The sequence below is a fragment of the Chenopodium album genome, chromosome 3 (genome assembly GCF_948465745.1).
Source record: "Chenopodium album chromosome 3, dcCheAlbu1.1, whole genome shotgun sequence".
NCBI lineage: Eukaryota > Viridiplantae > Streptophyta > Magnoliopsida > Caryophyllales > Amaranthaceae > Chenopodium > Chenopodium album.
This window is the reverse complement of record NC_137836.1, coordinates 76,418,398-76,442,052: the sequence shown is the minus strand read 5'-3', so window position 1 is coordinate 76,442,052 and position 23,655 is coordinate 76,418,398. Positions and strand designations below refer to the sequence as shown.

The 23,655-nt window shown below is 32.7% G+C and overlaps 4 protein-coding genes, 1 long non-coding RNA gene and 1 pseudogene across 6 annotated transcripts; 4 read left to right on the top strand and 2 right to left on the bottom strand.

Moving 5' to 3' along the window:
- Positions 1-1,106: 1,106 nt before the first annotated feature.
- LOC145624254 (protein NRT1/ PTR FAMILY 5.9-like) lies at positions 1,107-5,511 on the top strand. The gene is made up of 4 exons (XM_081677259.1): positions 1,107-1,322; positions 1,642-1,859; positions 3,946-4,466; positions 4,634-5,511. Exons 1-4 carry the CDS (start codon positions 1,268-1,270, stop codon positions 5,433-5,435), a joined length of 1,596 nt encoding a protein of 531 aa, XP_081533385.1. The 5' UTR covers positions 1,107-1,267; the 3' UTR covers positions 5,436-5,511.
- Positions 5,512-6,080: 569 nt separating this feature from the next.
- Positions 6,081-7,579, bottom strand: LOC145617380 (uncharacterized). The gene has a single exon (XM_081672077.1). It carries the CDS (start codon positions 7,344-7,346, stop codon positions 6,387-6,389), a length of 960 nt encoding a protein of 319 aa, XP_081528203.1. The 5' UTR covers positions 7,347-7,579; the 3' UTR covers positions 6,081-6,386.
- Positions 7,580-8,524: 945 nt separating this feature from the next.
- LOC145617371 (uncharacterized) lies at positions 8,525-11,346 on the top strand. The gene is made up of 6 exons (XM_081672065.1): positions 8,525-8,889; positions 9,516-9,551; positions 10,204-10,405; positions 10,708-10,786; positions 10,891-11,008; positions 11,121-11,346. The coding sequence occupies exons 1-6, from the start codon at positions 8,696-8,698 to the stop codon at positions 11,143-11,145; spliced, it is 654 nt and encodes a 217-aa protein (XP_081528191.1). The 5' UTR covers positions 8,525-8,695; the 3' UTR covers positions 11,146-11,346.
- A 1,301-nt stretch (positions 11,347-12,647) lies between these two features.
- Positions 12,648-15,545, top strand: LOC145624251 (uncharacterized; annotated as a pseudogene). The gene is made up of 4 exons (XR_014110405.1): positions 12,648-12,960; positions 13,674-13,709; positions 14,097-14,704; positions 14,787-15,545. The product of XR_014110405.1 is annotated as an uncharacterized LOC145624251 (transcript).
- On the bottom strand, positions 15,157-16,167 carry LOC145624250 (chlorophyll a-b binding protein, chloroplastic-like). The gene has a single exon (XM_081677258.1). The coding sequence runs from the start codon at positions 16,093-16,095 to the stop codon at positions 15,289-15,291; it is 807 nt and encodes a 268-aa protein (XP_081533384.1). The 5' UTR covers positions 16,096-16,167; the 3' UTR covers positions 15,157-15,288.
- A 1,793-nt stretch (positions 16,168-17,960) lies between these two features.
- On the top strand, positions 17,961-23,653 carry LOC145624253 (uncharacterized). Its single transcript, XR_014110409.1, has 3 exons — positions 17,961-18,104; positions 18,208-18,267; positions 23,521-23,653. It is a non-coding gene; the product is annotated as an uncharacterized LOC145624253 (long non-coding RNA).
- The last annotated feature ends 2 nt before the right edge of the window (positions 23,654-23,655 follow it).

The window sequence follows — 23,655 nt, the reverse complement described above, 5'->3', positions numbered from 1 at the left end:
TCTTTTCACCATAAAAAAATCAAGGGTTAGCTTACAACTCTTCCAAGTTCAATAATCATTTTACAATAACAACATTAAAAGTTAGATAAGGGTTTTTTTTTTTTTTTATTAAGCGAAATGAAATGTCATTCAACTATCAAGTTAATAAGAAAAACAAGCCAATTAGCTTTGGTTCTTACAACACATTTCAAATTGTTTATTATCTTTTAGGTTTACAAGGTGGACAATGTGATCATGCACGCAAATATTTTACTATACCATGACAACTTAAAACACTTTCTCACTTAGGTTGAATTGAAACCATGATGACCTAACAACATGTATTGAAGTGTGGAGGAGCCTAGGAACACATGACTTGGTGTGTGCATCTCACACTTCAACTTGTGCCACACGCCGGTGCAAACACAAATTATGTGGTGGCAAGTACACCTCACACGCTTGCGTGTGGTGCATGAACAATGAAACATATAACTAGTTACAATTATATATGAGAAATACGCTAGTTAAAGTAACTAACATATAGGGTTTTTCTTTTTTAACATCAAACAAACTTTAAAAAAAAAAAGAGACATATAGGTTGTTACAATTTCGCCTAATGTTCACATGTATGTATAAACATTTTTGAACTTTTTTGTAATTTGTATGGTGAACTGGCCGAACTCAACTTAGCTTGTTAAATAGCTTTAATTAAAACATAACAATTATCACCGTACCCTTATGTAAAGTTATCTAAATTTATATCTCGAATTTTTTGAAGATAAAAGAGAACATATAATCTCATCCAATTTGTATAATTTTGTTTCTCATTTTTTATTTCCAATATCAATATATCGCAATTAGAAGCTTGTTTGATTTTATACTGGTTTATATAAATATATTATTTTTATATATACCTCCTCAGTCCTCATATATATATCATCATGAACCCCTTTCCCACCCCCAAAAATAAGTATCCATGTCACCAAAAATGGAAAAGAAAAATGTGTACATAAAGTTTATTATTAGTGGCATGTCTAATAACCCCATTAAAACATAAGGAAACAAAAAAACTTTACACATTGTGCTTCATGATCAATAATGGGTACAGTATACGTGCGCCCAACAAATATATAATGGAAACTTTGGCTACCAAAGCTTAAGAGTCTTAATTGTTTTCATGAAATTCAGAAAAGATTAATGATGATATTGCTAGCTATTAATTGGAGGTTTTTGGTAATTTCTACCACATTATTGTAGTTATATTATTCTTCTTTACTTCTCTTTCTACATGGCAGGAAGACAGAAATCTAGAGCCCTCAACAAACCATGTATCATGCTTATAGGTATGTTAGTTACTCTATCCATTATTACTCATCATTATTTTCATCTCAATATATAACACAATTTTTACAATTAAAAATAACATTTTACTTGGACAATGCATGCAAAATTATTAATCTTTGTGTGTTACAATGTTTAGTTTTACGAGTAATATATGATTTGTGAAATATTCGGGGTAGTCTTCAATTTATTCACGTTCTCAAATCATATCTAGATAATATCATATGACCTGGCTTGTTAATGTAATTGTATTATCTTATTTGATTCATTACAACGTGCATGTGCATGTGCATGTATATGTACACATGTACGTGTTTACAGTGATTGCGGGCATGGAGAGATTTGCATTCAAAGGGGTAGCATCAAATTTGGTGACATATCTTACAGATATTATACATATGAGCAATTCAGCAGCAGCTAAAACTGTAAATAGTTGGTGTGGGCTTACATCTATTATGCCACTCTTGGTGGCTCCTCTTGCTGATTCTTTATGGGATCACTACTCAACAATATTGGTATCATCGTTATTCTATATTCTGGTAAGTTCTCATCTATAACTATACGTATAACTATACAATCCTGTGATTTTTTTAAAAAAAAATTTTAATGGAAAGGTGAACAAGAAGTTAAGATAATCTTCTCTCAAAACTATATCCTAACTTATCAGAATAAATGAAAAAATGAAAATTTACTATCTATAAACGGATCAATATTTTAGTGAGTTTGCATAAAATGGCCCAAATAAAGAACTAACATATATAGTCTGCTGCTCTATTACCCTCTCTATATACAATCCTTGTGAGTTGTGATCTAAAGGTGTAGTGTAGCTATAGGATGGTAGCATATACAACCATAATCCCTTGGCCGTCTTGGGACTTTTGGCTCATGTTCGCATCCATATGGCAATAGTAGGGTAGATGGGAGCTAAGAGTTGTTTAAGTCGTCATGAATTAAAAGTGACGCAATACTACATATAAGTTTAGTCACTAACTAGGTTAGACCACAAGCAATGCATAGATGTTGAATAATTATAATAGCAATATGATTACATAAGAGATAATAAATCGATTTATCGGATATTAAAACACATGAAATATGAGTATTAAAAACAATAAAAACATGTGAAAGGAAATATTTAAATATGTTATAGTTATAATGTGCAAGTTGATATTTTAGCAAGTTCACTTTAAATTTTATATAAAAAAAACTCATAATTAAAGATGCAAACATTATTTTTATATAACAATGATTTATTTTTTAGAAAGTAACTTTGGCGAGAAATTTTTTGATAATACAATGTCAAATGTTCTCTTGGATTCGCTTGTAGTTGTATGTAACAGATAAGCCTTGAGGATTTATGAAATGCCACTCATATTTTGCCTTAGTCGTTGAATTCACTTGGCTATTTTGTGGTTGTGATAGTTACTAATTAAACAAACACCCATGTAAATTTATAGGTTTTGTCTGAGTGAATTGAATGCAATACAAATATAGAGTACTTCCATGTGTATTGGAGAAGATTTTGAGTGAAATCCTATCAACCTACCATATTTATTTAGAAGTTAAACATTTTTCAATTATGATAAGAAATCTCCTCTATAATAATACTACTCCGTACAAAGGTGTTACCTAAAAATATAAAATTAAAATAAATGTATGGATTCACAATTTCACATCAATACATCATACAGAATGTCAGATGTTGGTGCCTTGGTGGTTTCCACGGCAAAATGCACTTTCATTTGTTACCCTGATGAATTGCAAATGTGTTCTACCAACTTTTTTATGGGTACATATAGTGCTATAAAAGTATAAAAGGCATAATGTAGATAGAATTTGATACCAATATTGAGTAGTACCCTAGAGAGTAGAGACCAACCAATCAAACTAGTTGCTTTCAATAAATAAAATTTATTAAAAAAAAAAACAAAAAAACCCTAAAAAAAACCAAGTTGATATCTTGCGACAACAATCTTTTTGTCATTTATTTGAACAAATATTATTATGTATTTATGTGTTGTACGAGTATAAGGAATTAAGTTGTTTTTAGCTTTTACCATATACTCTGTTACATACCATAGGCCCATAGCAGAAGTTTGGAAGATGATTTTGTTACTCTCCATAAGTAGAGCACAAAATTGTGTCACTCATAATGAAGGTGTCAAAATCAATTGGAGTGTCAAAATCATTTCCCTATTAATTCTCATTCGATTTCATTTTTCATTTCACAATTATAGAGCGTCTTCCAATTATTCTAATTAAATACTCCTCAAACGTCTTTGTAAAAAATTCTAGCACAAGTATATTACACCTTAAATCTAAATACATCGCAGATTCGACCAACGAACAATCACCTTAATAAAAAAAATTTATTTGAAGTAATACAACCTGTGAGTTAGTATTGATTCGGCTTAAAATCCACTTTTAATTATCAAGAATTCCATTTCAAAAAAAAAAAAAAAAAAAAAAAAAAGCTACTATTCACATCTCTTGCTTGGAGTTGCTTCACTTCCAAACCAACCCCCTCATCTTTTTTTTTTTTTTTTTTTTTTTTTTTTTTTTTTTTTTTTCCTTTTTGTCTTGTTAAGCCTTTACTTATTACTACTCCTTTGCCCCTACTTAAAGGGCCTTGCAGCATTAACATCAACTACATTCGAATGGGCATGGCCAGTGAACAAGAATATCTCCAACGCATTCATGTTTTGGTCACTCTGTTTAATATCACTCGGCCAAGGAGGCTACAACCCTTCCTTGCAAGCCTTTGGAGCGGATCAACTCGGAGAGGAAGAAGACTTGCCCACTGATCAAACAGACCTTAAAAAATCCAGTAAAAGGACCCTATTCTTCACTTGGTGGTACTTTGGTGTTTGCAGCGGCAGCCTCTTGGGAGTCTCTGTAATGTCATATATCCAAGACACTTTAGGCTGGTCTCTAGGCTTTGCAGTTCCTACCTTAGCCATGATCGCGTCTATCATCTTGTTTTCCAGTGGCACCAGAAGCTATACATTTAATTTCACTAATGATCACAAGGTTGATAATCCTAATCCGTTCAAGACTACGGTTGATGGTCTAAAAGCTGCTATATCAAGGATGTTCAACTGTGGCATTGGTGAATCCCATCGCAAAGTCGATGTTCCAGAGTTAGAGTAAGTTTCTTCTATTTCATTAGAATGCATCAACTTGAATAATCAAAAATATTTTTACTTTGTAATTTATAGGTACTCGCATTTGATAAATCAAAGCATCTTTCATTTTACCTTTCAACAAAACAGAATTTCTAACAGTAATGGTCTTTTTCCTCTATATCTTAAAGGCTGCAGGAAAACCAAATCTCAAGCCAAAAGTTAGTAGGAACCAAGGAAGTTGATGAGAAACCCAGTAAAAGAATTCACCTTTCTGACAATATTAAGGTATCACTAAGGCTCTTACCTATTTGGACCATGTTGCTGCTGTTTGCTGTGATCTTCCAACAACCAGCCACATTCTTCACCAAACAGGGCATGACAATGAAACGAAACATAGGCACCAAGTTCAAGATACCACCAGCGACTCTCCAAGGAGCCATTACTGTCTCAATTATTCTCCTGATGCCCTTGTACGACAAGATTCTCGTTCCATGTACACAAGTCATCACCAGAAATGAGAAGGGAATAACCGTCCTGCAGAGAATGGGAGCAGGAATGGTCCTTTCTATCATTGCCATGGTGATTGCTGCCTTGGTAGAAGAGAAGAGACTCAGAACTCCATCCTTGACTATATTTTGGTTGCTACCACAATACATATTACTAGGCATATCAGACATCTTCACTGTTGTGGGAATGCAAGAGTTCTTTTATGGTGAAGTCCCTGTTAAAATGAGGACAATGGGAATAGCCCTGTATACTAGTGTGTTCGGAGTAGGCAGTTTCCTTAGTGCTATGATGATATCTTTGATCGAGATCTTCAGTACAAGGGGAGGAAAGCAGAGTTGGTTCTCAGATGATATGTCGAAAGCAAGGCTGGATAAGTACTATTGGCTACTAGCTATATTAAGTACATTCAGTTTGCTGGTGTATATAATTTTGTGTAGATTTCACAAGAGTAGGAGTGATTTGGGTGATGAAAATGATGTATAAAGTTTCGGTTTATAAATACACTAGAGTAGTAGTGACTTGATTGATGAAAACAGTTTATAAAGTTCTGGTTTATCAACTTTTCTCTCGCTCTAAGCTGTTCTTGTTACCAAATATAATCCTCCATATCAGACGGACAGGTGATTGGAATAAACAGGAAACTAATAACAGAAACAGTGGTGTTGTGAGAAACTGTGAGCACATGAAAGTGCAAGACTAAAATTTCTTAAGCAATGCTTGCTGGAAGACAAGGCAATTGGGTTAACAGAACAGCAGGCACAGATGGAATCAGAGGTTACATGTAACAGGTGTATCGTAACATCAACACTGCTCAAAATTATAGTGCCGTGACACCATCCATCATTGCACGAAAATAGCAAGATGATTAGCTGTGATTTAATTCACATTATAAGATTGGCAAGTCACCCAAAGCTCAGGCTTATAAAAGAGAGTCAAGCTACCCAAAGCAACAATTACAGCAGGGGGGAAAATGGCAAATATGTTCTTACGCGCAAGGGAATAACATCAAACATTGTGATCTTTCCACATATTCCATATCATAAAACAAAACATAAAAAAAATGTTTCGCTGATGATGAACCAAGCATGAAAAGACAAAGTAATCGTTGAATTGAACAGCTATACACACTAAACAAGAATTATGCCACAAGAATTAAGCTTTCTTTGTTCATAATATACAAACAACACATTTTATGGCTGAAAAAGCTCCAAAAGCACTAACAAAGAATGAAATTGAATACTTCATAAAACTCATAACTATGATCACCTGATACAAAGATGAATAACCACAGCTATTTTCCTCGAATTCGAAGGCATAATTCCCTTTCCTAATCCTTGCAACTCCCTTTGTAATCTACATGTAATCTTCTATCTTTCGCATCAAAGGAAGAAATTCTTTTCGTTTACTCATACAAGCAGTCAAACACCAAGTTACCTAACTCACTGAATGAGAGCCATGACCATTAACACCCAACTCCACAGCACCACCATTCTCCCTTCTCAACCCTGCACTACCATCTTCCTGTTTAACCATATCATTGCCACCATCATCGGAATCCGAATCCAAAGTAAAAGTCCCTTGATTCTCCACCCTTAGCACCTCAACACCGAGAGGCCGGTAACTCGAGTAACTACCCTCGGCAACAAACCTTCTTCCAAAACATGAATACACCACACAAATCAAAGTAACAAGGAAAGCAAGATGACAATTGAACAAAAGCACAGCAATTGCCCCACCACGATGAGTATCCATATGACCATTACAATTAATCGTGTAATTCCCTCTACTCTTATAATGCAAAGCACAATTATTCGCAATCAAATCCGAAAAAAACGAAAACCCCATTTGCAAAATCCAAGTTCCCTTCAAGATTAACCCTAACCCACGACCCAATTTAGGGATTCCAGAATTTGGGGAAATCAATTCAATCATAGTAGAAAACACACAAATTGCAATCGGAACAAGCATTAAATCATAGTAACGATTCTCAATTCCATCAGAATCCTTCAAATGGAGATGAAAAAGTAGAAATTCTTCGAGAAAAGCAAATAGAAGGATCAAATTGAGTAAAGGAAAAGGGAAATTGAGCGATTTAGAGAAGAAATTACAAATACCCAGAAGAGAAAACATGAAGAAAAGGGATGAAATCGCGAGTACCTGAAGTTGGAGGGTAGAACCGATTTTGTCAGAGGAAGAAATAGCGTCGAAGAAGGAGAGAAGAGAGTTGATGATGAAGAGAAGCGAGAGAGATGCAGCGGAGATTAGGGAGATTGTGGAGAATCGACGGTGGTTATTGGGTGGTTGTTGCGGTGATTGGGAAGAAGAGGAGAGAGATTCCCAAGCTCCGAGAAGGATGAAACTGCCACCAGCAAATGCCATTGAAAATAACCCCATTGTAGTTTGATGGTTTTCTGGGAATTGGAGTTGTTCTTCTGCAAATGATCTGCAAAGAAGATGAAGATGAAGATGAAGATGAAGATGAAGAGGTTGGTCAAAGGAGAGAGGGTGGTAAAATGCAGAGACAGCAGAGTGGTCGTTAAGTTGAAAAGGTCACCGGCCGTTACACGGTACGCTGCTGTAGAAGAATTTTCAGTTGCTTCAATTCATGTGTCCGGTTTTGACAAAATTGACTTATAAACTCGGTAATAAGTATGGAGTACTTTTTTTTTTTTTTTTTTTTTTTTTTTTTTTTTTTTTTTTTTTTTTGGAAAAGTACGGAGTACTCGGTAAGGCTTTATTAGATCAGAATCTCTCATAGGTGTTCGGGTTAACAAGCTAGGCCTTATGAGAGCGGGGGAAAGCCGGAAAGGTAATGGATTTCGAAATTCCCTCCTCAAATAGTCTCTTGAGGGTTGATCCTACAAGTATCAAATTACTCGATTAATACTACTATAAATCCGAAATATGGGATTTAACCTTTTTCTAGTGTAGAAACGGATTGCCTTTTCAAATTGGCTCAATACGATAATGAACTTTAACTTATTAAGTATTAACTATTCAGTAATTGGCATTAGAGTCAAGTGGTGGTATTATTTGCCCAAGTGCGAATCAACATACATATACATGACATGTATCGATTTAAATGTCTTAAGTGCACATGTCTTTATAGTAAAATTGAGATGAGCAAAATGGTTTGGCTAGCTATAGTGTATACTCTAATGTGACTTCATTCATAATGTATTACATAACTTATGAAATACGAAGTAATTGGTTACAAGAATTGTTTTTCTTCATTGGGAAAGTTTTAAGGATAGTAGTTTCTCTTTTATTCATTAATTTAAGCGTTCAAGAAAATAATATCTTTGTTATCCACTAAACTGCAATCACATCACGCAAGATCACACTTCAACATAATGCCCTTTTCAATCAAATAAGCAACTAGTAGCATGATATTTTTAATTAAAATCAAATTTTAATTAAATGTTATTGCCGTTATCTATTATTATCTACCAATTTGCATGTCATACACGAATTAAAAGTTTTTGCTTTAAACCCTCAATTAGGCACCAAATAACAATCTCTTATCATCAAACTTATCAAAAATCAAAATAGATTTACAATTACATCACGAAAAAGCACACTTCAACGCAATGTCAAAACTTTTACCAATTTCACTCAATTAGGCAACTCCTATCATCATCTTTCTTACTCTCACCTTAATCATATTCCTTTTTAATATAAAAGCAATCCATCTCTTTAAAACAAAAACAAAGTAATCCAATCTCCTTCTTCCTTCATTATCAATGGAACCCATGAAAATGACAAATTTTCCAATCTTCAAAGTAACCTCACTCTTCTCATATTTGATGTTGATGGTGTTACTCTTCCAGTTTAGTGTTGAAGGGCGGGTTTTATTTCCTCTCTCCAAACCAAACCCCAATGATGCTGCTGCTTACGCTCGTTGGTTGGTTTCCCAGAATTCTTGGGGTGTTCTCAAGTATATTTCTTTCTCTTCTTTTCTATCAAGTTCCAATTTTTCTTGTTAATTGATTACTGGGATGTTTACAATTTTTGTTTGATTGCAATTGTTTAATTGAAAACCCCTTAAATTTTGTGTCCTTGATTATTTGGGTTTTTATTCAATCATTGTATTCTACATGGGTTTGTTTAGATTAAGGACATTGATATAATCATACGAAAGAATTGAATCAAATTACTTAGATTGGTGTTGACCGATTTTGGGGAAGCTGGTTTTTTTTGGATTGTAGTGTGTAGAGGGAGTGACTGTAATATAGTTGGATTCAATTCAATGTCTTCGAACACGTTGACCAACTAAGTTAGTAGACATCCACCCGAATACGAACTTTGAATATTAGCGTTCATCTTACTAAAGTAGTAGTTACATCCTTTTAATTCAATCATCATTCATCACAATGATTGAAGTGAACCATCTAACTTGTTTTGCTGGCCTTGATAAATCAAATGTAATTTTTTTCGTTCTTCGAATTCAACACTGAAAAGTATTATCTTTTGGTTTTATATATAATGTGTTTATGTGTTCAATTCAAGGTGAAAGTAATCTGTTCAGGCTTTAAACTAACATTTTCATCATTTGTTTTGCAGTACCATTTCGCCAGATTTGGGAGGAGCACCTTTTGGGTATTCACTCTTTCCCCAACTTTGTTATTCTTTTCTCTTGCACTTCATGGTTGTTGAATTTGTGTCGGGTCTTAGTGCTGAAGTTGGGTTCTGTGTATCGGTGTCACGTTTACTCATCACAGATATTGCATTGTTTGTATGTTTGATTTTGATAGTCTTTCAATGTCATGGCATTCATTTGGTTGGTGTTCTTGTTACAATTGGTTTGATTGAGCCTTCAGTGCTTCCGATGTGATGGCATCAATGTCGTCTGTCTATCAATTTCAATATATGTTCCACAATCCGCAGGACCACATATCAAGTTTTTGAGGTTTTACCTATGCATGATCAATTAAATTGCTGAGTCTTATGCTTGCCACATTAGTGCCGTATGTTCTTGAGGCACGGCTGACAATAATGTCTTCATTGATCTTCTAGTAGTTCTTGAGACACATTAGCAAATTTCTGTTTTCACGTAATATTTACCCCAATTAATCTTCTAGTAGTTAAACTGCTGAGAGGGTCTTTGTCCTTACAACTTACAAATACATCCTTAAGGAGATGAAAGCTATTGTTATATTACAATCTGTGAACCCCACAGACTCTTTCTGAATTGATTTTAGGAATCATATCAATTGATTGACATTATGATGTGTCTGGAATCTGCATGTAGGAATGTGGTTTCGTTTAGTGATGGGAAGCCAGGCAAAGGTGCAGGTGTACCATATTTTTACTTGACAACCCTTGATCCAACCGCAGCAAATGCTCTGAAGGACCAAAGATCCTCATTGGCAATCAGCGAATACCCAATTGGGACTTGTGGAAAAACAGATCCTGAAAATCCCACTTGTGCAAAAATTACACTTACTGGAAAGGTGTGCTTTTCTTCAGTAATTCGTGGTTTTAGCATTTGGTGAATTCATCTATAAGATTGTATGTAATGTTGTAGATTTTTTGCTTCAAATCTGGCTTCGAAACTTGGCAGCGGTTCAATCTGAAAGGCCATACTATGTTTACAATTAGTAAATTACATGTGGACTTGTGTGAGACTTATTAGGATATTAGTCTAATACTCCGTATGTAATTATTAGCAGTATTGGTCATTAGCAGTATTGATCAGAAATATGTGTACAGACTTATACTTCGTATGATTTACTGCCTTCGTGATCTTTTTCAGTTGAAACTGGTTGATGCAAACTCCAAAGAAGCAGAATTTGCAAGGTCTGCCTTGTTCGCCAAGCATGCTGAGATGAAAGGTAATCTTTCTATTATCTACTCCCTATTTGAGGTAAATGAAATTTTATTTATCCATGGGCTGGGTAATATTTTGATGCTAACACAGTGATTTGTGTTTGAATAGGTTGGCCGGAGAGTCACAACTTCCAAGTCTTCAAGCTAGATATTGAAAATATATTTATGATTAACTGGTTTGGAGGTCCAAAACCTCTTACTGTTGATCAATATTTACAATGGAAAACGTGAGTGAATTTGCTCAATCATGATTCTGAATAAATATACAAGTACTTCGTGTATATGAAGCTCTAATTAGTTGAACTGCATAAATCTCATTTAGTTGTTTTGTATGTGCAGGAACAAATTAGCAAACTCTATGTAAATTCATGCGTTGCAATTCCGTTTCTGATTCAGGCATGTTGTTTCAATTGTAAATGTCAGGGGTATAGAACACATTGTTTCTGATCAAAGTTACTATGCAACATGTATATCAATCTATACTGTCTGTTGTAATTTGTAACCTGCTAATATGTATGTACATTATGAAAGTGGTATACACTATCAAGTTCATGTAGGTACTAAATTGGGTATACAGCAATATAATGGCAATTGGTATATACTTTAATCACTTCTTCTATTTCTAAATAAGTGACGTTTAAGGTTTGCACATTTTTTTGACAGCAAGAACAACAACATAAAACAGCAGATCAAATTGCAATAAAATTCTATGCTACTAGCTATACTAGCAATCTCTGATAATGCTAATGTTTTCCATCGGACTTGATTGCATGTTTTTAGCAACATCTAAAAGTCTAGAAACTGCAATCTGAGCATATCTTGACATCCTCCTTTCCATTTCAGTAGTCTCTTAAGAACAGCAAATAATTATTCTGTCTGAAGCTGTGTTGCAGCAATTAGACATTGAGTTTCTTTGTCAATCTCATTCATATTCCCATTCTCAAGTAGAACCCGGCCAATAGCCAGTTTCTTTTATTTCTTTCCCATGATCCATCAGCAAGTATTGTAGTCGAGAAGACCCTGTTAGTATAACACTAGGTTTTTCCTGGTTACAATCTTCTACTGAGTTCCTCGGTGCTGAAGATGGTACATTTTGATTTCTCAAGCTATCAATTGAGCTCTTACTACCTGGGATTCTCAGAAGTACCCTTAAACCTACAAAATACTCCATAACTCTTTTTATAATTTTCAACAAATCTACAGAGGCTGGGAGACTGTTTCAAACTTTCAGATTCTAATGCTCTTTGAGCTATTAGGCCTGTCTTCCTTGCGAAATAAACTCATTCAATTTCGTATCTGGCCTGAAATAAAGACTGTAATACTGTATTTCAAAATAACATTAAGAAATGAGGATCTCCAATGTCTTGACATTGTTCAGTCCCTAAAAGATGTTTCTCATCTTCTGTAAACTGACTGCAGAAATGGCATGTTACCAGGATATTCTGCTTCCTAAGATTAACTGTGACTGGCAGAACACTTTGCATAATCTTCTAGACTAAATGTTTCCTTTTCGGGAAGAGTCCATAGTTGTTTCCCGAAACTGTTGAGCCATCCTTACATGAATTTTGATGTCGGTTCCCCATTTGGTTCGGAAAGAGTGAGCAGATTTAGCAGTCAAGTTGGTCCAATATGAGCAGCCAGTATAATCCTTACTGAGTCGTAAGACTTATAACTTAATCACAACTTATCTTCTAAAACTATGCCCTTATTAGTTTCCGAACCAATATGGGAAGAAGTAAGTTCTTGCATTGCATTTGAATTTTGCTAGAATATTTTAATCTCAGTAGATGTCAAATAGCAAGTCTTGCAAGTTGCAACCAAATCACATGAACAGCTAGATATATGTACTTAAAGACCATAAGATTTAATGTTACTTAAAAAGGAAACTATTATCCATCAAAACGTTATTTTTATAGGAAGCAATAGTACTGTATCCTGTGAGAGTATCCTCTATCTTGTATTGCTATCAGAAAAATAAAATGGAGATGAAAAAGAGAATAACAAGAACATCTCCAATTTTCAGAGTAAATATTCTGCTAACATATTTGATTTTTGTGTTGCATTTGAGTGTAAGTGCTGATGGACGTTTGCTGAAGCTTTCTGTCTACAAACCCGACCACACTGACATTGCTGCCTACGCTCGTTGGTTGGTATCCCAAAACTCTTGGGGTGTCCTCAAGTAAATTTCTCACTTTCATTCTTTCAATAGATTCACCTAGTATAATGTTCCTACTTTGTATATGTTTTCTGATTGCAATCTGACTCATTTAGATGTCAGTTTCTACTGCCTATCATTTTGGATCTTATTCAATCTGTTTTCTCATATTTTATGTGTGCTTTAATAGTGTTTTGTCAATTTGTTCACTACTACAATATTAGGCAGATCTTTTGTGTTTTATATGCCGGTGTATTAGATTGTTCCCGTGTTAATTAGATGATCCATCTCTACTTATCTGAGCCTTTTTGGATGGACATTAGCCAAACTATAAAGCTCCCAATCTTTTAATTAATCTAGTTTTTAACCAATTTGATGCACAAATTTTTTTTTTCATAAATTTAAAAATTGTTACTGTTTGTGAATGTAATAGAACAAATGAATGAGGTAAATCCAAATGTTCTAAACATGACTAGAGAGAATGAGTTTGGAGTTAGTTGAAAGGGTTTGACTTTTTTAAAAAAATATGATCAAGCGTTGACTTTTTTTTTTTTTTTTTTTTTTTTTAAGCTGATCAAGCGTTGAATTTTGATCCTTTAGATTGGGATGCAAAATATGTTTGCTCATTTGATAGTATCAAAAGTGTTTGTTTTATCTTACCTTTGTTTTCTTTAAGTTGAAGTATGTCAAGAATCTATTGAAAGTGAAGCTAACGTGTTGTTTTCATGTTTTTGTAGTACCATTTCCGCCGATTTAGGAGGATCTCCTTTTGGGTAATCTCTATCGTCCCATCTTTTTGCTCTTTCCCTCTTTAAGGTGTCTATTATACACCCAGATGTAACATGTATGATGTAAACCATACACAAATTTTGTTATTTAAACATTTAGAGCTCTTCTACTTGAGTAAGTGGGCAAAGAAAATTCCCTTTTGTGACAATACCGTCAATACACCCTGGTGTACAATATATATGATGGACATTTCTTTAGCCTAATTATCACAAAATCACGTTGTTGTAATTGATGTTTTTCCTCTGTTATTGGAAGATATATTATTCTATTACAAATTGATAAGGCACAAAAACTCAATATTAGATGCTTGATTTTGTAAATTATCATCCTTGTTGATTATAAAAATAATGGACCTACAATTGTTCATGTAGCAATGTGGTTTCGATTAGTGATGGACTACCCGGTAAAAGTACAGGCATACCATACTTCTACTTGGCAAAATATGATCCCACCACTGCGAATGCTCTGAAGGACCAACGGTCTTCATTAACAGTAAGCGAATACCCAATTGGGACTTGTGGAAATACTGATCCTGAAAATCCCACCTGTGCAAAAATTACTCTTACAGGAAAGGTACGCTTTTCTGATACAGAATAGTAGAGTGCATTTTAATTTTTATCGTAGATGATGTTCTGCTGCATACACCACTTGTTCATACTGGACCTGTGGTTTTACAGTTGAAACTAGTTGATGCAGACTCGAAAGAAGCTGAATATGCAAGGTCTGCCTTATTCACTAAGCATCCTGAGATGATATGTAAGTACATCCCCTCTACCACACATGACACACCCTTATTATCCTATTCGATAATTGTGTTTTCTTGTAAAGGCTAACACGAGTGCTTAATGTTTTGAACAGATTGGCCGGAGAGCCACAACTTCCAGATCTTCAAACTAGATATCGAAAATATATTTATGCTTAACTGGTTTGGAGGTCTAAAACCTCTTACTGTTGATCAATATCTGAATTGGAAAATAATGTGAGTTTAACTTCTAACATGATTGAGTTGTATGTTTGTACTTCATTTTTGTGAACTCATCCGCCACTCGTTATGTATGCAGGCACAAATTGGAATTCTCCCTATAGAGTAATGCTTGCATTCGCGTTGGTGTTACATTTCTGATTCTCAACTGTATTCTATCTTATCACAGTTCTGCAAAATGTATCAGAGTATTCTCTATTGTAAGGTGCTTAATATTCATGTTCTTGTAAGAGTTGAATTGGATTTACACTGTCAAAGTGGTAATTGCTGATTAATTTGCTTTCTTAACACTATGATCCCCTTCTTTTTATGTCTTAGTTGCTTTCCTTGCTCCTAAATTATGTACACCCTTCATTGAAGTCGTAGAACTCAATAAATTTGTGTTTGATTGTCCGCGTATCTTGTTGAAAATAAAAACATACTTCGTATTATAAATTGTCACATAATAATTATTAAATATATTCATTCATTAATTAATCTGAATCAATAAACACAATTTACATTGAAGCACAAGAAGTTCAAAACTCATACAAACACTACCGTTTTTATCATCCCTAAACTCCTAACAAGTAACAACCACTTCATTTACCAGGAACAAAGTTTGTAGCATAAGACCAAGCATTGTTATTAACCGGGTCGGCGAGATGGTCAGCCAGGTTCTCCAACGGACCCTTACCGGTAACAATAGCTTGTACAAAGAACCCAAACATAGAAAACATAGCCAACCTACCGTTCTTAATCTCCTTAACCTTCAACTCGGCGAAGGCTTCCGGGTCATCCGCCAACCCCAACGGGTCAAAGCTACCACCCGGGTAAAGCGGGTCAACCACTTCACCAAGTGGGCCACCCGCGACCCGGTACCCCTCAACAGCACCCATCAAGATAACCTGGCAGGCCCAAATAGCAAGAATACTTTGGGCATGAATCAAACTTGGGTTACCCAAATAGTCCAGCCCACCTTCACTAAATATTTGTGAACCAGCCTTGAACCAAACGGCCTCACCAAACTTAACCCCATTTCGGGCCAATAGCTCGGGAAAAACACAGCCCAATGCACCCAACATGGCCCATCTACAGTGGATTACTTCAAGCTCACGGTTCTTAGCAAAGGTTTCAGGGTCAGCTGAAAGACCAGCAGTATCCCAACCGTAATCACCAGGAAATTCACCAGTAAGGTAAGATGGTGCCTCGCCCGAGAACGGGCCTAGGTACTTAACACGGTCTGGACCGTACCATGGACTACTGCTTGATGATACTGTCTTGGGCTTTCCGGCTGTCTTTCTCATGGTGATCCTTCCCTCGCCGAGGATTTCTGAGGCGGTTGGGCCGAGCTTTAATGCCTTCCCGGCGAGAGAAGGTGATGATAGAGCCATAGTGGAGGAAGCCATAATAGAGAGAGTGTAATAATGTTTTGTAGTAATGAGTTTGTGTTTGATGATGGAATATTAGAAGTTATGAAGTTTAGGTTGGTTTAATATAATAGGAAAATGTGGGGTATTATTGTTATCTAAAGGGATATCTTTATCTAGTTTCTTATTTGTTTGGGAAGATTTTTTGGTGTTGTTTATAGTTGGCATTGTCTAAACCATGGATTTGGAAGATTTTTGTAAAACTTTTGAATGTTGACCAATATGAGGAAGACACGTGGAGATTTTGGGATTGCAATAATAATCTAGAAATCTGTTTGTGTTTGGATTTTCATAAGTTACGACCAACTACTCAAGGAGCCGAGTTTCATCAAGGTGATTAAGCAAAGTTGTTGTCTTCTAGTCCTACACTCACTTCATTCTAATTTATTACAAGTATGGCTCTTTTTTGGAACATAGTTTTAATTCAATAAATGATTGCAAAGTATACTAGAGCAAATATTATACGGTGGTTTTATACAAGAATCAAACCTTTGATTTGTAGAATAGTGTAATTCTCCACCATGTTATTAGTGCACCATCTCAACTAAAAGCTTAAACTAATGGTTGAGGCCCAGAAATATATTTTATACTCTATCGCTCCCCCTTATATGAAGGATGCAACACAAGCCCACTCATACCTGGTGCGAATTAATTCCACTTTGAAGGAGGGGTGGATGAGATTTGAACCCGTGACCTTTGTGTCACGCTGACTCTGATACCATGTGGAATAGTGGAATAGTGTAATTCTCCTCAGTGGAGGCTTCTCATTCATTCAATATATATAGGGTTTACAATCTAATTTTGAGATAACCTAAACTACACAAGATATATCTTTTACAGAATATTCACAAGATAATATAAACCTATTATCTATCAGATTTCACGATTATATTAAAAGGTTAACTATTGAACTTTGAACTATGTGTTCAAATCGGTTGTTCCATGTTAGAGAAAGAGGGGAAAAAGATACTCTATCTATTTTTTTAAGTGCCCATTTTGATTGGTATGCACATTTTCCCACTTTGACCAATATTATCTTTATTAGCAATAAATATAATCATTTAAAGTTGACATTTGAGAAATATACGTTATGATGATTCAAGTTTCAAACAAGTACCTTATGAGTTAATGACTATGTTTGATCTTATATACGAAGTATAAAGTAAAAACATTAGTTAAAGTGAAGTATATAAATAGTATCAAAGTGATTAAAGTGGTAGGGATTACTTGTAGTAGTTAGTTATTCAATGGTTACTTGTAGAGTTGTAGGGGTTACTTACTCAGTCGTTTAGCGCGTTTTCAGTATGAGAATAATCTCTATCTGACCGAGTAACTCTTAGATAAGTAACCCCTGAATAATTTACCTCTAACCAAACGAGTAACCTCTGAATAAGTAATCCCGAGTAACTCCTGAATAAATAACTCTTTCAAGTAAACCCTGACCAAACGAGTATCCCTCTGCAAATAACCCCTGCCACACAGTGTGGCCAATCGCATATAAAAAATTGTGTTCACAAATAAGGGCCTCATTTATTCACTTTATTTTCACTTATTTCATGTCTAATACGTTCACATAAGTTAAAAATAAATTCAGTTCAATATAAATAAGTTATGATAAGGATTATCCAAATTTAAATTACAACAAAATAAGTTCAAATAAGTTTGGTTTTTTCTAAAAAAAAAGAAAGATAAATTTAATTAACTTTAAATTCACTTAAATAAAAATCAAATGAATAAAACACACCCTAAAATATAATGTACTCAAAAAATATACTCCATAACATATCATAAATATGTAAACTACTACTTTACCCTTTTAAAAAAAATTTAGGCCCAACATTTTTTACCCTTCAAAAAAATTTAGGCCCATCATTTTTTTCTCTCATCATATCATCAATTCTAATCCATCAAATTATGGCAAACAATTGGGAATAAAGGGAGTATTTACAAACAATTATTGATTTATTACTCACTTGTTTCCCCCAATTGTAAGAATTCAAGATCAAAAAAGTTTGGCACTTTTAGATCACATTACGAGCTATATTTTGGTATACGAGTTTAATTTACTTCTTCATTCATGATGTTTATCAGTTTTACAAGATCTGGGGATTGCTAATTTTGGACTCAATCCATTAACTACTTGAATTATGGGTAGGTTCATGTCAATTTACTGTAATTTTCAGTTCTAATTTTATATAATTTGATTATTTTTATGCAAAATTTGGTTGGTTTGATTGAAATTGTTTAGGAAGAGTGTTAGGTTATCCTTGTTTTGATCATACAGTAATTTGATGTAATCTCTTTAATTTGATATTAAATTATTGGAATTATAATATTGATTGGGAGCCTTTACAGCTGAAATGTGATGTTGTGATATTTTTATTACTACATGATTTTTTTTTTATTTTTTATTTTTTATTTTTTTTATATATATATATATATATATACTAGTGTAAGACCCGTGCCATGCACGGATAAAATTGAATTATTATTATTATTACTATTATTATTATTATTATTATTATTATTATTATTATTATTATTATTATTATTAATGGTCATAATATAAGATAACCTTTTTATAATCGGTATTGTTAATTTTTTTTTTTTACGGAGAATTGGAAGTTAAATTTGTAAATGTTTAGCCATTTTTATAATTATATACATTAATACATATATAAACTAATGAGTCTAAAGATATCGTCTCAAGAATGTTCTTTGATATTGATTTTTTTTATAAATACCATCCAACATTTCTATAGTTAAACTTTTAGATCCATATATAAGGTCGTGGTGGGGACATATATTTTATTTATAAGGACAAAATAATTTAGACAATAATGTTTTATAAGTGAATAATATTTTGCACGGACCTAAATTTAACCATTTTTTAAATTTTTTACCATTGAATAAGACTTTTAATTGTTACTTATCGTATAATGCACATATTATATAGTATTGTCTATTGTGGAATATTTGCATTATCTTAAAATATTTTAATTATTAATCATAAAGCTAGATAATGTGAATCATAATAATAATAATAAAACGAATTTTAATTATTAATCATAATAAACCTTAAGTCGAAACTAAGTAACAACCTTATAAGCATTGTCCGACTCCTCAAATGATTTTATTAAGTTTTCATCCTCAGACATCTTCATAACTGTGAATAAGGGACAATCTTGTCGAATATTATATTCTGAAACTTTTATCTTAAACAAACATTTCCTTTCTAAGAGTTCATTCAAAACTTTAGGAATCAAATCCATATTATCTCCATCCTGCATCATCCCCAATTCAAGATATCAGAATTGGCATTATTAATCACAAATTTAATTCAATTTACTAAAAAATTAAAATATTTTTATCATACCTTTGTTTGTTTTTCTCGTAGGTATAAAACAGATTTACCTAGAAGATGCACCAATTCACGATAAAAAATAACAAATGAAGCACTTCCAGAATCATCAACTACCCTAATCTGGACTTTGAATCTTGGAACAGGTTCAACATAAGTATTGCACTTTTCACACAAAAACTTTGTTAGCCCTTCAACATTTATCTCTTTAACCTTCTTAAAATCTTTCTTACAGGCAAGGTAGAACCATCCATTTTCAATTTCAATGGAGTCAATTGTAGCTAATGTGACACAAACACACACCTACAAATATAAATAAATAAATAAATAAATAATTATAAAATAATATTTATAATAATAAAATTTTTTCATATTAATTTGATAGCTGTAATTTTAAACAATATGATTTTTGCATCATAATTGTAAAATAAAATAGTAGTAGTAACCACTTGCCTCTTGTGTATAACGGATCTCATCAATTGTTTTTCTTTCAGATTTGTTTAAAAAGTCACTCTCATTTTTTTGTGAGATATAACTACTTATGTCAGTCACCAATTCCGAAGAAGTCTTTCCACCCTTGTCAAATCTGCAAAATTAATGTAACAATCAATAAAATATTTTGTTGTATAAGTAATCAATATATATATATATATATATATATATATATATATATATATATATATATATATATATATATATATATATATATATATATATATATATATATTTTGTGAGATATATATATACTCTTTCAAGAATAGTATGCATATCTAAAATAAATAAAAAAAATCATGTACCTATTCTTAAACTCATTCAGCTCATCAATATCAGAATTTAAATAGAGTTTAGTCGCAAATAGGGAAGTTGATAGCATAGTAGTACCTGTTATTATATAAAATTTAATAAACATAAATATAATAGATAGTACTAATAATATTGATGTCAAAACCAAAACCCGCAACTTTACATACCTTGCCAAGTCTTGATTTTCACAAACCGTAATAAGATGATAACTTGACGGCCTGATGCTCAGATAAATAATCTTGTAATTGATCAGCATATCGATTCCATAAAGTGCATCTTAAAACATTATTTCTGAATTTAATAAACAGAAATATCATTAATTCAATATTTCCATTCTTTATTAATTTTTGAATATTTTAATGGTTAAATGTACTTACTGCAGGTCTTCTAATTGGATAGTGGTCACCTTCATTCTTTTGCCATCCTTTGAATAATCATTAGTACTTAAAATTCCAGAAATATAGCCAATGACATCTATTATACGAAGAACATATTTTTAAAATTTTTGTTAGAACATATTCCAACAAAAAAAAAAGAAAAAAAATAACAATGATCACACTATACATTAAAATTCTTTTTTAAAAAATTATATCATATCCACTAAACAGTTGCTGTCCAGATTATTTGAAAGAATTGCATCAAAAGGCACCAATTCGAAACCGTATGCATTTATGTTCGCTCCAGCAAAGGCAATAACGTTAGTAGAACGTTGAAAATTTATCTTATATGCATGATTAGTAGGCTTGTATTCCCCACTACTTTTTCCAACAGAAAAATTTGATATCTTACATATCTCGCCTTCGTTTAGTTGATGGTGGAACGTTGACAATAGATGCTTTTTAATTATAGCATGTATTTTGTCATCCTAGCACATAAAAAGATTAAAAGTTATAAATTAATGTAATAACAAAATATAGTACATGTAGAAATAGAGTTGGTCAATTGTAGGTTATTTTTTTTAATAATTAAAACAACAATACCTTTTCATCCAATAACACCATCTCAATAGAATAGATATCAGCAGGATTGGAGAATGATAGTGCCCATAAATGGATGACTCTAACTCGCAAGGTTACATTCTCAGTAGTAGGACTTATGTCCTTGATGAATACTAAATTTTCAGCCATGAATGAATTAAAATTATGGTTAAACAATATAATAATAGTGGTTGAGCAGTATAATAATGATTTAAAACTCAAATTAATCATGATCAATGATTATATATGATTTATATATAGGGAATAGATCTTATGTAAATATGTAAAATTAAAATTTTTTACTCGTATCCATTATCAATCATGCATAAATTGATATTTAATGGAAATTGCAACTATATTTAGATAGTATTGTTGAGTATAAAAATATATTGGAAGTTTGAAAAGATTTTATACTACCTTTTAACATTTTTTTACTCGTAACTCTCCTCAATCATGCATAAAATTGATATTTAATGGAAATTTGCAACTATATTTAGCTAGTTTTGTGGAGTATAAAAAAATATTGGAAGTTTGAAAAGATTCTATACTACCTTTTCACATTATTTACTCGTAACTCTCCTCAATCATGCATAATATTGATATTGAAAACTGCAATGATATTTAGATAGTATTGTGGAGTATAAAATAAAATTGGAAGTTTGAAAAGATTTTATATTACCTTTTCATATTATTTCTGTTTTGTGAATGATATGGTTGATATATTTACTAATTATTGTAATAATCTATAACCAAAAAAACTGATGAATATTGGAGTATTTTCCATAGTTGAATGGAGATATAAAAGAAAGGTAAAGAATCCTTATTGATAAGTATCAAAGAATATGAGTACATGCTTTGTAATATAAAATAGAACCAAAATATATACAATAATAGAGTATTTTGATATATTTACTATGTATATATATTTACTAATGTATACATAAATAATATATTATAATAATTATAATAATAATAATAATAATATATAAGAATATAATAAACTTTAATAATTAAATAAGGAAATAATTATATAATAAAATATAATATATTAATAATAATTTAGGAATTAATGAAATTGGCGGGAAAAGATGTAATGATATTGTGCCAAGTGTCATTGCAAGTTTCGCCTTTAGTATAGGTTTATAGATATAATGATGTTTAAATTATGTTATTCCGATTCGGCCAAGAGTTTTAAACTTGCACCGTGTCCAAGTGCAGACGTGACCATTTTATGAACATTATGCTAATTTTGGTCTAGCATGAAGTGTCCATATGTCATGCCTATTCCCGAGTGTGAAGTGACTAGTGTGGCAATTTGAAGAGTTTGAGTAACACCGTGTTAGGCATGTCCGTCATTACCTAAGTGTCAAGTATCAACTCTGATTCGGCTAAAGTATCAACTCTGATTCGGCTAGCTGATAATTATTATTATATTCCATTACTCTTTTCATTTTTTAAAGATGTTCATACTACATATTTGGAATCTCTAAGTAAAAAATTCGAAGTTTGGTTGATTATTTCCTTATGAAAAAAAAGGTTGAGTATTAATTTATTTAGCATTGCGAGATCAAAGTTTTTTGCATTGACAGTTAGGTAAATATAGATTAGGGAAATCTTTTAGGAACGGAGGGAGTTCAATGAGATAAATTCACTGGTTGTGTACTAATTGTACTTGGATAACTGAATGCTAAATGATTAGTTCTAGGAACTTGGCTAGGTAGTAAATAGAGCACCACAATCCTTATTTCTTCTGTTCAAATTTTTTTACTAATTAAATTCCTAACATCATCAAAGTGTTGTAGAGAAGTTTTTGGTGAATTTTTTTTTCTTTTTTTTTGTGTGTGTGTGTGTGTGTGTGTGTGTGTGTGTGTGTGTGTGGAGAAAAGTTGGTTTCTTGGTGAAAATGTAGGAAAATCGAGCTATATGACTTGAACATACTTAGCAGCTCTTGTAAAAAGCATTGTTAATTTTTCAAATAAGAGGCTGATTTTTCTTGTATTAAAGTTCATATTCCATTCTTGCAAATATTGCTATATGCCATAGAATGAGGCTGATTATAATCAACATGTCACATTATTCTGAGTACATAAACATTAACAGGATTGTTGGATTTTAGATACAATTGTGTCCTATGTCTTTTGCATCTGAATATCTGATTATTAAAATATTGATTCTTCTCTGGACAGAATTCCTGAGGATTTTCCCAATATATTGTGTCTCTCGGTATTTCTCATGCATTGATTTATACTTGTGTTCTTGCAGCGGTGTCATAACCATTTATATTGACATCCTGTGAGGCTCTCGAAGCACCAGCAATGGGAGTGGAGGATGCAGCCTAAGTACCTTCATGATCACTGCTGTTAAGTACTTCATCTCTTCCAGATCATCTTCAGGCTC

What these genes read in the sequence shown, in the direction of transcription:
- LOC145624254 (XM_081677259.1), top strand. Translation starts at nt 1,268, where the DNA reads ATGGCAGGAAGACAGAAATCTAGAGCCCTCAACAAACCATGTATCATG. An exon ending in CATCGTTATTCTATATTCTG is followed by an intron (nt 1,860 to 3,945) that starts GTAAGTTCTCAT and finishes CCCTACTTAAAG; the next exon opens with GGCCTTGCAGCATTAACATC. An exon ending in GTCGATGTTCCAGAGTTAGA is followed by an intron (nt 4,467 to 4,633) that starts GTAAGTTTCTTC and finishes TATATCTTAAAG; the next exon opens with GCTGCAGGAAAACCAAATCT.
- LOC145617380 (XM_081672077.1), bottom strand. Translation starts at nt 7,346, where the DNA reads ATGGGGTTATTTTCAATGGCATTTGCTGGTGGCAGTTTCATCCTTCTC.
- LOC145617371 (XM_081672065.1), top strand. Translation starts at nt 8,696, where the DNA reads ATGGAACCCATGAAAATGACAAATTTTCCAATCTTCAAAGTAACCTCA. An exon ending in AATTCTTGGGGTGTTCTCAA is followed by an intron (nt 8,890 to 9,515) that starts GTATATTTCTTT and finishes TTTGTTTTGCAG; the next exon opens with TACCATTTCGCCAGATTTGG. An exon ending in TTGGGAGGAGCACCTTTTGG is followed by an intron (nt 9,552 to 10,203) that starts GTATTCACTCTT and finishes ATCTGCATGTAG; the next exon opens with GAATGTGGTTTCGTTTAGTG.
- LOC145624250 (XM_081677258.1), bottom strand. Translation starts at nt 16,095, where the DNA reads ATGGCTTCCTCCACTATGGCTCTATCATCACCTTCTCTCGCCGGGAAG.